The 13762-nt window shown below is 40.4% G+C and overlaps 2 protein-coding genes across 8 annotated transcripts in view; one reads left to right on the top strand and one right to left on the bottom strand.

Annotated features, from left to right (window-relative positions):
• Positions 1-13762, bottom strand: part of Soxn (SRY-box transcription factor soxNeuro) — a 283767-nt gene that overhangs the window by 171290 nt on the left and 98715 nt on the right. The window lies entirely within an intron of this gene.
• On the top strand, positions 5044-6429 carry LOC139777182 (uncharacterized). The gene is made up of 2 exons (XM_071714819.1): positions 5044-5130; positions 5328-6429. The coding sequence occupies exons 1-2, from the start codon at positions 5124-5126 to the stop codon at positions 6038-6040; spliced, it is 720 nt and encodes a 239-aa protein (XP_071570920.1). The 5' UTR covers positions 5044-5123; the 3' UTR covers positions 6041-6429.

Genomic DNA, 13762 nt, shown 5'->3' with positions numbered 1-13762 from the left:
AAAGTCTACTGAAAAGATGAAATGCTAGAGCCTCCTGTTCTGTGACAGGGGAGCGAAGAGTATGAGACGAGGGATTTTATCGTACTTTAAGGAAGTGGGATCGGCAAACCAGCGATGAGATACGCGAGGAATGCTCAACGTTCAATTTATTGGTGGTTATCGACCGGCAGATAAAATATCGCTAGTTTCGTAACAAAATTCGCATAGATAATAACATCGAGCGAATGATATTCAACGTTTGACTGATTTAATGAAGTAACACAATATACATTTCTTATGCATCAGAAGATATAACTGCTTAATATTTTATTATAATATATATTTTGTTATATTATATTAACAATAATATATTATATACATTTTATGGAATATTTAAGTTAATATAACATGTTAATACAAAAATGTTAACCTTTTCAAAACCTTCATTTAAACTATTATTTTGTGATGGAATCATCTACATTATCTCAAAATAGCGAATTATTAGAGTATCAAACTAATCTTATCAGAACTCAATTCAACAAGATATTCAGCAAGATAACTTTCGTAATCTTTATGAACTTCGAACGAGTGAATCTGATACAATCGACATAATACGGATTTTAGTTTCTGTATTTTTATCTCTGAGTCATATTAAATTAATGCTCATTTTACTATTTTTGTTCATATCGAATGTTCATATCGAAAAAGACGTTATATATATTGCCAGTCAGGTCGATTTAAATTACTTTAATTGTTATTCTATGTACTGGCGAAAGAAATTTATCATTCTGTTTACTATTTTTCCCAATTTTTTGATAATTAAATAATTCGAATAATTCGGACTTCTTGCTTGAATCTCAAACTGTTCGAATCTTTCGAGTCTGTAAATTAAAAACAACTAAACAATCCTAATCTGAAATCAGTTAAGGCCATTGCACGTAACAAAGTTTTAGTCATAATCGTAAGGCCGTAAGAAAATAGACTAATCACACTCGATTATTCTTCGAGCTCAAGGAGAATAATCGACTTATGACTAAAACTTTGTTACGTGCAATGGCCTTTAGAATAATAAAATAAAATTAGACATATTGTGAGAAGAAAACCAAAAAAGCTGATTACTTCTCTTTACAATAAATATTATTTTCTTTTAGACTTTTTTTGATATCTGAATTGTTATCCGAATATTCAGTCGTTGAGAATTGGTCGAATAATTTAATCTGTCTGATTAAATATTTTTAAATATTTTACCTTAAACTGTTCGATCGCACGATTCGTCTTAATCTGTATTTGATTTCTGTACTAAACATATTATAAAATTAACAATCGATAATATAATTGATAGTGTGACGGCATATACATGCCGACAATAAATATCTGGGATCAAAATTGCAAATTATCAATCAGTGAATCGAGATGGAGAAAGAGGTAAAAGGTGGACAGAAGGGCAAGACGCGAGCCGCACCGGGACATTTCGAGAGTACTCGATGCATTGTCACTCGGGGACTACCCTCTTGCCTGTCCACCATCTAGGCGATTCGAAACAATCTCCTCGACGCGATACGTGTGTCGTTACGCCGACTACATATAGGCGTTGCGTTCGTGTCGATATATACATATACAAACACGACTCGCACATGTATGTATGTACGACTGCAGTTTCCTCGTCTGATCAACGAACAATTCAATAATCATATCGAATATCTTTATAGCACTTCATCGTGCGATAGCGCAATCTTATTTCGCGAGTTATCGGAATGATTTCGAAATCCTAAACGGAACTTGCGGCTTTCGCGCGTAATCGGGAAGAACCGCCGTTCTATCAGGATGGTATGCAAATCCCGGAAGTTGAGTCTTGGAATCCGGTCGCGGTACCGCTGCGCGGTGCACCGAATCACCCGGTAGAATTCCATAGGCACGCGTAGGCTATTACCTAACTCTCGCGTAGTCTCGCGTACACAGAAGGCAGGATAGCCGGCCGATGGGGCCGCGACTCAGGCGTCCGCAGTTACGTATCTGGAAGCCCGCCGCCGGTTGGTCCGGGGCGGGTAGGTACCGTATTATATACGTAGTGAGGGCTGGAGGGTCCTCACCGCCGCAACATTACGCTGATTGCCTGAATTATCCGCAACCAGCCTGCCTGTGCTCTCCGCTATATACGAGCACGTACATAGCCAGGCGGCCTAGTATATATGTGCCTCTCTCGTTCGCGTTTGCGTCTGTATATACATCTGGATATATGTATATGTAATATGTATATGTATTTATACATGCCTCTACGTATGTAGAAACGCATACGCGCGCGACCTGCTTCCCTCCGGCCACGCTCTTCGTCGACGTGTACCTGCATACGCATTCGCGAGCTCATGTGCTTTAGTGTCGCTCGTGTGGGTGTGTACATATATATACATACATATATGTATAAATATATGTATACCTATATACATATATATACATACATACAGACATATATGTATATACACATATACGTATATACGTACGAATCTCTACGAATGCACGTATATGTATCGTCACGCTCGTAGGATGGTTCACGACGAGAAAATTGAAAACAGAGCTACGCGCGAGCGCGGAAGACGATAGCGCGATATATTCATGAAGGTGGAATAATGAATTGAGACGAGGTATACGCACACATCCCGCATCCTCGATGCTGATGCTGCACGGCATGCGCGTTATCTAGCTACCGTACTGGCAAACCGTCGCGAATCGATCGCTTTATTTTTCAGCATAATGCGAGGTGCTGAGAAATTCAGTCCCTGATACTATCGAAGAATTTTAAACAAGCCATTTATTCTAGTCGTTAACTTGGACGTTTTGTTTCCTGGTACCATCTAGTTTCTTTTTTTAATTTAGTACAATAAGATCGTTTGCTTTCTCTCACATAATTTAAGTCATTGATCAATTGATAAAAAAAACTTTGAACTGCACTGTCGATTTAAGATAGATCTTAATAAAAATACAAAATTCACAGCTTTTCAGAAGCAAAGAATAAGCGAAAGATAGATAGATAATTCCATGAAGCGGCAACCCTAGCCATAAGTTCGTTTCGATTGTAACGCGAACTTGCAACAGAATAACGAAAGGGATGGAAGGGCAAGGAAGGGTTAAGGACGCGTATCATACCGTTTGATTAATGTACTTCACCCGTACATATCCGCCTATCTCTGAACGATCCTACATCCTACCTACATATGGATAGCTCGGACACGCGCGTCATTTGTTAGTTACGCCACATGGCGAAGCAACATATACATGGCAGTAACAAAATGTTATGGAGAGGGAGAGAGAGAGAGAGAGAGAGAGTGCAAAAATTCTCTAATTTTTTCAATAAACAAGTATTCAGTATGTATGGAATAACGAAAATATATAAATGATGTGTACGACAAAAGACTTTACAATCTTAATTTTTCTAATCTAAGGTACATATTTTAACAGATATTTTTCGTATTTGTCATGTTAACGGTACAAGCATAATTTCGATCTTTGCTCGCCATCAATCTGATAAATTGCAAGGGCACATTTTTTACACGTGATGTCTTATATTTCGTCATATGCATTTCGTCACAGAACATGCAAGAGATATGTCAGTATCTGAAAAAAATCTCTAGATAAGAAATACTAATGTCCTTTCGGAGTTTTATCGATTGTTATAATGGCTAGAAATATACACGACCATCATCGTCATATTTAGACGATGTAAGTTTTATCAGACGAGAACTGGACCTTACACCAAGGTGAATACAGATCATATGATATAAATGATACCTACGTCAGCGTCAACTTCAATGATAAGTTAAGTGAAGGAAGAGCTCTTACTCATTATTTCATGACTAAGATCACATATAATACTTTCTTCGAGTATTATGATAAAATCATTTGTACGTTCGACATTCCTACGAGAGAGCGGGGGAGAAGGGGAGGAAGAGAGAGAGCACTTTTATAGTTATACATTTTTATTTTTACAGTCTGGTGTAATTAACTCCAAATGTTGTTAATTCATCCATACCATTATCATTAATTTATTTCAAGATTGCATATATGCACGTAAATTAATTGTAAAATGCACAATTTTTCGATATAAAAAATAATCATTACACAGAAAAAACCGCGAAAGTAATGATCAATTAATTTAATTCACTTGGCACAATGCGACTTAAGATATTCATCCATTGCACTATTTTTAAAAATTTATTTCTTCATTTTCTTTAATATCGAATGTAATATAAATGCCAATTGCATATCTTAATAAAATCAAATGAGATATTTTTGCGCAAAACTTCAACATCTTAATCGATAATCAAAAGTTATATCAAATTCGAAAATTTATCTATGCGCAAATCGCAATGTAATCGAATTAGCTCAAAATGTTATGTCATAAAAAAACTCATTTTTCCTTGTTCAATACTATTATAACCATGAATAGAACATTTTTACTCCATTTCCAAACTCGAACTCAAATGCATAATTTTAATTGGAAAAATGATTTATACACATCTTTGCACATTATCTTCCTTAAATATAAAATTTCTGTTGAATAGATAAGAATATTTCAATGTTGTACAATTTCGATATTTTTAGCGACTTTTAGATGTCCAACGGTCAACGGTTCTAGTGTTAACTTAGAAAGGTTTAACGATAAAACGTTTTACGAGTTCTGATTGCTATCTAACCGAAAATCATACTCAAGGTTATGATGTCTTAATAACTTATTATATATCTTTTATCAATAATAAATATAAGTCATGCTTGATTGAAATCAAATTAAACGATAAGAACAGCATGATATAAAGTTTAGTTTTTAATTTCAATTTTTTACGTCATAGTTTGCAAACTATCGATTCACAATCGATGCTATAATTGCATAAAGATTGTTCATTATTCGTGACCTAAAGCAAACGTACTTGGCGTAACAATTTTTCTGCGAAATGTAGCCAATAATCTTCTTTCGGCGAGGAAAGTATATCTTCGATAGATACAATCTGTCCTTGTATCTCGCGATAACGTGATGCATATTTATAAAAGCCGATCCGCCTAAATTCGGCCAGTCACATATTTAAACGAATCGAAGAGGTGTTAATAGGACGAGCGATACGTTTCTTAAGTTCGGGTTGAATAAAGGATAGGCGATGAAGGGTGAGTGTTGAAAAACTTATATAATAGAACCGTCGATTAAAGTAAAACGATATTTATACGCTGTGTGCTAGAAATTTTTAGCAATCCAAATTTATACAAATAATTGACATCTAGTCGGTTGTAATAAAAGCCGGCTAGATCACGATTCGATCGTATCGCGATTAACATTTGAATGATGTGATTTTTGTTCGGCATAGGAATATACGTAATCGCCATCGCCTTCCTGGCATCTTGGGCCGTGAACGCCGCGGACATCGAACCTGAGCCATCTGATCCGAAGGAAGACACCTACGCAAACATTCCCAAAATATGTCCATACCCAGAGCGAAATGAACATAACACCACGACCAACCTCCCACACGAAACCGATTGCACGCTGTTTTATAAGTGCGCTGTGGGTAGACCTGTTTTGCAAAAATGTCCCTTAATGACCGAAGGAGATCCAATAACGAGACTGCACTACAATAGACTCCTGCAAGTCTGCGATTGGCCATGGCAGGCCGGTTGCGCCAGTTGTCCCCAAAGATACCGAAATGGAACATTACCGGGCCAGTCTAAAATAGGCCTACCCAACAACAATTGCTATCAGTACTATGACTGCATAAATGGTGTAGGGAACTTGCGTAGTTGTTACCCCGGTTCGGGGTGCTTCAGCCGCACATGTCAGGAATGCGTTCCGAACAGGGATGGTGGAAGATGTCCAGGTGGTCCGCCGATAACTACACCAACGCCAACTGAAACTCCACCTCAACACTGCATAAACGGCGATAGAAGAGCTCACGAATGTGACTGCGGAAAGTATTATACATGTTATACTCCTGATTGGTACTCCACAGACTGCAGTGGTGGTCTACACTTTAGCTCCAGAACAAAAACGTGTCAACCACCAAACGAAGCTGGTTGCCTGTAACCGAGGAACAAATAAAAACAACAAAAAACTTGGCAAACTATTCGAGGCTAATTTTCAAAAATAGATGGTGTCACAAGTGTGGTTGCGAGTTATCTTACAGATGCAAATATAAAAAGAAGGCCCATTGTCCTTTCCACGGAGATTTTTTTTCGATAAGGATAGAAATGCGATCCTCCCTCGCAGGCCCCCCTTCGCTCGAAAAATGTACAAATACCCAAATGTAAAAATCATGGAGACATTTGTGCATGGATGACCATCGATTTCGGAAGATAGCTGAAAATAGTGACAAGTACGAAGAGCAAATTGCTTCACTAAAACTATTATTATTATTATATTTGTACGAGTAGATTAGTTTGCTAAGATATTTTAATAAATCTGATAATACGTATGATCGTTTTCTTGCAACTTCCATGTCAATGTAATCCCCATCATACGACAAATCACACACACATACACACTCGCTGTTTTGTCACTTCCAATTCAGATAAAAAATTTATGATAAAAATAATCTTATTTGATAATCTGTAGCAAAATAAGTCAAAAGGTATCTATTATCGTTCACATATAATCGCAATGTCAGCAGATACAGATACAAAGTGTCACATTATCAGCGCAAATTGTAAAAAAAATAAAAATCAAAATTATCAATCCAAATTCCTTCCGGTAATCTCTAATCGCATACTACGAATCTTATCATCCAATCGCACACCCATGGACGAAATTTCACAATGCGTGCGTAAGTATTATTTGTGTAAAATCGCGAAAGACAAAATCAAAGAGGCTTGCAAAAAGCAGAGAAATACCGGCGGCATTTCGATTCCGGTGACACAGTGACACGGAGCCTATCAGCCGAAACCCTCCATTCGGCGGTCGTTTCTGATAAATAGAACGGTACCGGGAACAGTGTCGCGAGTCCCGACAATGGGCCGCCGGAAGACCGGGGCAGCTTTAATTTCCCCCCGTAGTTCCTGGCAATTACCGCGCGGCGCGACCCGATAGCCATCTCTATCTCCGACCACAATGCCGCCAGTTCCGACGCACCCCGTTCCTTGCCACCTTGCCAGCGATTTACTTCCCTCCACGCCCACGGAACGTCGTCGACCTTCGACGATTTTTCTTGTCCCGACGTGATACATGAGCTGTCCGATGTCCCTACAACCGATTGGACGACTTCGCAAATTATTGATGAGAAAAATCTAGATATATCCTCCAAAAATATCTCCCTAGAATATCGGAAAATTACATTCTACAATTGTACGTGGTATCCTTGTTAATTATCATATGATCGAAGATGTTCCTTATTGAACAATTTTATTGTTAAATTAAAAATCATTGACATCGTCGTGCTATTATTAGAAATATTCATTACAGACTCGTACAGATCAAAAGAACTGATTTATAATTATCAGCGGGAAACTTCCAATGACATTGAAATTAAAATTTATGAATTATTTTCTCGGATGCCACAAAGCGCCTGCATTAAATTTTTTTTCTCACTTATGTGAAATATATCTGATATAGCATTTATAGATATTGCACGATTAGTTTCTTCCGAAGCCGTTACTTATTTATGTAAGAGAAACACGTGCGAAGCAGCGCCCGACCGAAAGTCGGGTCGGGTGTTTAACAACTCGCGGCCAAACTTCTTCGAGAAGCTCGTAAATGGTGCGGGACGATTGGAGCGCGACTGCTTAAGTTCGGTCACCGGGGAAAGAAGAAGAAGGAAAGGGTGCGCGACAGCGGGTAAATTCCTCTCCCCTTCTTTTTCACCCTCTCTCTCTCTCTCTCTCTCCCTCTCTCCCTCTCTCACGGCAACATTATCGTGTTTTAATTTAACTTGCAGCTGCACTTTAATTAGACTTTGGCTGAATGAGGAGACGACGCTCGACGGGCAAAGCGAATAAGTACTGGCAAGTAAACGGGAGGCGAAGCGAGCGAACTCTATTCCTCATCCATTTCCCTGTCCCTTGGCGACCTCCTCTGCGCCTTCCTCCCTCTCCCCATACCATCTTCTCCATCCCCATCTATCTACGGTTAGACAGAAAATTCGAGTGATAAGGAAAGAGCGCAGCGGAAAAGGAAGGTAATTGGCCAATGCCGACAATACGGCTGGTAACGTCGCTTCTACTTAATTTTTCTTTTCTCTGCGACTTCACTTTGTAATAAGAAAGATATTCCTTGAGGTGCACATCTTCGACATGATTATACGAGAAACTAGTATAATTTCTGAAAAATATTTGAGAATTATCGCGTTTTCTCTTAGTTTTATATTCTCCGAGAAATATTCATGGTCTATTTTTTCTCTATCATTTTGAATTTCATTAACATAATTTCATTAACATAATCATTAATTATTTGCAATTTAATTTGCAATTTAATATTTCGTTAATTAAGTAAATTAAATAGATTGCAGGCAATAATTTTGTCAGGTATATACTTTTTATCGCGTAAGCTACTAGATCGCGTTCTGCCGAATTTCAGAATTCGTTGCCGGATCTCCCTGCTTCGAACACCTCAAAAAACGCGCTTCCGACGTAAGGGCGTTTCCGCTCACGGCCATTCAACTGTCGATATTACTCCGCTTGCTCGCACGAGCGCGAGACGCCAGCTGCTTTCCACAGTCGTACATTCTTCGCGGAGCTTGCAACGCGAAACGCAATAAATCTCCCGACTCTTCCTCCCGTAACGTTTCCCGTTGCTCGAAATAATGACATAGCGAAGCCATGGTTCGTGTAAGTCGGTTTTCAATGGCGCCCCTCATCTCGCGCGTACCGGTGTCTCTTCGCGCTTAATGAACGCCGAAACTGTCGCGAAGCCTCGCCCATACCTTAGCGGCACCTTTTCCATCCCCCCACGCTCGTCGGCATGAGCTTCGCCAACAATCTTGACAATGGCGGGTCTTCGTACTCTGACGATCGACATCAAAGGCGATCGCGAAGTCCTATCATGATCCCGTGAACATTCAACCGAGTGAATTAAACACAGCGATCAAATTCGGCAGACGAAGTTCTCGAAATCACGTGCAACTTCGAAACGACTCAGCCTTCTCGGACTGTCACGTTTGACAATGACAAACACATGAAAATTAAGATTTTGTTCTATAATCAGTTCTCGAGAGAGAAACTTATTTATCCAAATAAAGAAATTTGGAACTTATCTAAAATCACAAAAAAATTGGACGACACGTTTCGACTTATTATTTTCCTAATTAAAAAAAATAATGGATATTATTTTAGGACGATGCATAATGCTATTCTTATTTACAATTGCCTATCTTCAATGTTCTAAACATTTTTCTCATTTCTCTTTCAATTTTACTTTATTTTTCTTTCTTTCATTTTTTTAGAAGATTCTAATACTATTTCCGTCTTCCATTGAGAACCTCTGTTCCAGGTCGAGAGCACTTATTCGGGCCATAACTCCTGCGCGTGTGTTCCCTCCCCTTTCTGCCATCCCGCCCTCATAAATACATGAGAAAGAGGAACAGCAGACCGACGAGAAGGAAGGATAGCAGTAGGAGGGGTACGGCAAAGCCCGGGACGAAAACGGCGAAGTCATACTGCCGAAGGGATGAGCGGCGGATGCGAAACACGAGAATCCGGGACTTTAAAACAAATATATCGCGCGTAAATCCAGCGTGGATGTACGTAAGTCTCCTGCCGGGGGGATCCCTGGATGTATCTCCCAAACGAAGACAACGTCGCGAAACGCCGCGAGGAAAGAGAGCGGAGCAAATTGCCGACATTTTGCTTTACATATTTCCCGCGGAATTGTCACAACCGTGGCGAGAGGGGAAAAAAGATACGATCGTCAAACAATCAAAGAAACGAGAAGTAAGGCGGATGCTAACCCTCGGAAGACGGGGTCACTCGTGACCTATGCCTTGATTCTGTTTTGTTTAGATTTTAGATTGTGAGGCTCAAGGAGTCTTGTAACTTAAGCCTTCCGCTATTCTGTTTTAAGCGATAAGGCAACTCGCGTGAATTCAAAGAAAACAATCCAAAGAAAATTTTCATGTAAAAATTTGTTTTGCAACACATACAAGAGAAACTTTGCTATGGGTCAGAATTGACCGAGGGTTAAAATCTCATTCCTCTTCTCTTCCTTTTACACGAAGATTTGTGTAACTATTTTTTAATACTTTTTCTTGTAATCTTAGATTTATATATTTGAAACTTTGTGAGTATGACGGGAAAAGAATTGGCTTTCGAGCAGGATCGTCCAGAGTTTTCCGCCTGGACCGACTGAACCCCGTAGCAGACCGAGCGTACATATCCCGTGGGCGAATACCAGGATTCATGAATACCAAAGTATTTGCCAAGCGCGTACCGATACGCGGAAGCGTCGTGCGGACAATTTTACGTCCACGCGTGCTTGTCTTGTACTTTCGTTTTGCCACCGAAACGTATATGTATACGGTATATCAGAAATCAGTTTGTAAAAAAATAAAGAAGACTCTTCTAGTTTTCAAATGCTCTCGAAAAATTTTTTTTATTAACAAATTTTTCAGGCTAGATAATTCCAAGACTACTTAATACGCGAAATTGCTCTATATGACAGAATAGTTGGGGCCCGACATTTTTTCTAGCTCTAGTAAAGCTCGAGGGCTATCTCTCGATACTGAAGTAATCGCCGTTCTTCCGAGGTTGGATTCTGACGGTCGCACTTCGCAGGAACTGCGCGCGCGAGTGTCTCATACCCTGTATAGCAACGTGGGCTCGGTACGCGTCGTGCATGTAGTCGGGCAAAGTCCCCGCGGGCTTAATACGGTATGCACGTCTGTCGTTCGCAAGCTCGACCCTATGCGGGCTCGAATCCGCTACCAAGCTAATATTCCACGAGAGGGCCCTGGGCTACGTGCTCGGACTCGGAAAACTCAGTAGACCCGTCGAAGCCCGCTCCCTGATACCGAGCAGTCGATTCCGCTGCTACGTCAGATCGGACAAAAGCGCGGGTAATTGCCGCCAGGCCGCGATAGATTTCGTCAACGGTTAAGTCAGACTCGATATTGTAAATATCCACAGGCGCGATAAGATAATAATCCACCAATTTGCCAGACAATTAATTTAGAAGTTAAGAAAGTTGACGTCACGTTTGCATCGGTATCGCCGCGATTCATTCTGATCTCCAAAGATTTAATTAATACAGCATGATCTTTCAAATTGTTACTAATTTTTTGAAAGAAAGGAGAGTTAGGAAAAAAAAACTTCTTTATCGAGAAATATTTTACTTGATTGGATAATGATTGATGATTCGAACGCGCAAAATATTTATATTATTTTTTGCTTTTTCTTCAAGCTTATTTACGGCAAAATTCGTGAATAATATGAACAAATACATATTGTTGTAATAATCAAGAAATACTAATATTAAATCTTTAAATATATTTAAGAAGGATAATATTCGCTTTATTTTTCGTAGCCGACAGGTAAAATAGGATAGTGTGTGCCAGTTAATCATAACGATCCGCATACTCGATACCTGTTAACGATCATAACACACAATCGTCATTTAATCCTACCCGCGTAGATGCATACCGCGAGCGTGTATAACGTATACGCAAATAAAAAAAAACCGTGCATCGCATCCGTGCGATCGACAATGGTCACCCCGAAAGTTCGTTTGCGTCCCGCTTGCCGGTAGGTAGCGGATGGTTTTGAAGCTGCCGCCGTCGGGGGTGGTTGGGGCGACGATGGTGACGGTAGGGTTGGTGCCGATGTGGATTGGGGAGTGCGCCACAATGGCAAAGCGAAGAACAAAGCCTATCCACGGGTAATTCGAAATTCGTAGTGCTCTCTGTGCCTGCACGCTCGTAATTAACGGTAACCTCGTGTTCGAAGCCGATTAAAAAACGAGGGAAAAAAAGGAAATAGGACGTCCTATAATTGCACGTCGAAGCGGCCGCATCCAGTCGATGGCGCTTTTAACGATCTTTAGAGGGACTCCACGACACGGAACTTTGATGTCTGCTTGCTTGATCGAGACTACAATGACATTAACGATCGGAAGGACGAAGATGCTGCGTTTTTCTTGAAAATTGATTTTCGTCACTCATCTAAGCAACTACTGTTTAATACTATTATAGCAGCATCTCAATCCGTGTAATCCGGACAGAAAATTATATATTAATTACGAGCAATTAAATGAATTCAAACTTTAGGGTTCAATGTCTTTAGAAAGACAGCTATTAAATCAGCCATCTCTACTTATGTTCACATCCCTTCTATCGACCTGCAATCAAACGCTAGGGTAAAGGAGGAAACCTTCGCAAAATTATATTCATTAACTGGCTTTTCACAATTAGATTTATTGATGTTGGAATAATGATACAGAGGCACACACACACACAAACACACACACACACACACACACACACACACACACACAAAAGAAAAAGAGCGAATAATCTAAGCATATAAAATATGTTTCAGGACGAAGAAACAGACGTGAAACCTACTGGAATAATTGCCGAAATATTCTAGACCTATTCTAGACCAGTCGGTTAAGATGGAGAAGTAATGAAAGAAGAAAGAGAATAGAGGGCAAAGAGAGACAAGGAGAGATATGGGCGGATAGAGCGGGAGAGCAGAATGGAGGCACTGAGGAAGGAGACGAAAAATAGGAGAAACAAAGAGAAACACAGCGGCGGAGGAAAGGGGGGAAGCGAGTCCCGGTTTCCTCTCGCGATCGAGACGACGACGACAGAGCCTGAGCGGGAAAGAAGGAAAGAGGGACGAAGAGGAGGAGATAGTGGGAGTGCCCAAGATGGCGCCACGCGGTGAAGCTGCTGTAGGAGGTAGGAGGCGAAGAGAGGTAGAGAACGCGGACACGCGGGCATAGGGAGGCGGTGGGTAGTAGGGTGAAAGATAAATGACGTGTCCACCGCTACAACCACCACCATCTCGCGTCAACGTCGTTGCCACCAACAACGCCTCGCGGGTACGCGAGAGAGGAACGGGAAGAAGACGCGAAAAGACGATGAGAGAAAGCTTCCATTAAACATAAGCTACTCCGCGCGTTCGCCTGCTTACTCGCCCGCTCACTTCGCGCGCTCGTATTACGAATTTCGGTCGATTGTCGAGGACCTTCTCCTTCACGCGCTTCAGCGTTCGACGGACGGTCCGCGGGACCAAAGTTCGCGTTTTTCAAAGGCGCGATTATACCGCGACGTAACTCGTTTCGTGCGGGTAAATCCCTATTCTCAAATATCTCTTAAGGGAGCTGTACGTTTCATCGATATCACTAAAAATGTTTGATTAATATCGCGTTAAATGCTGTATGAAGATCCAACTTGGTATCAAGAGTCAACTGCTAATTTCATTCGTTTTTTTTTTTTCACTCTGATCGTAAACTATGGCTAATCTATCGCTCATTAAAAATGGTTCCTTAAAAACAAAAACAGAATTAACAGCTTAATAATCTGATATAATATAAAACTAAAAAAATACTTCGATAAAAATTATCAAAAATTGATTGGATTGTTATCGGTTCGCAAGAAAAGAAATGCGGACAGCGGGGCGCTAGTGGACCTCCTCGAGGTCCTGGAAAGATTCAAAGTAAGGCAGATAAGCTTACGAGTTTACGGTACTGTGAATCGACGGTGACGGGAACAGAGAACTTGCGGGATCTCTATCCCTCTCCCGTCATTCCGATGTTATGAACTATCGGAAGACACATTAGCGCAAATCTGCGAGGCCGATAACTCGGCACGACACCAACCGA

Source organism: Temnothorax nylanderi, unplaced genomic scaffold (assembly GCF_030848795.1).
Source record: "Temnothorax nylanderi isolate EJ_2023f unplaced genomic scaffold, tnyl_v1.0 TNYL_tig0001_pilon, whole genome shotgun sequence".
Lineage (NCBI taxonomy): Eukaryota > Metazoa > Arthropoda > Insecta > Hymenoptera > Formicidae > Temnothorax > Temnothorax nylanderi.
Note: the sequence above shows the minus strand (reverse complement) of the source record. Positions and strands in the feature narration are given on the sequence as shown.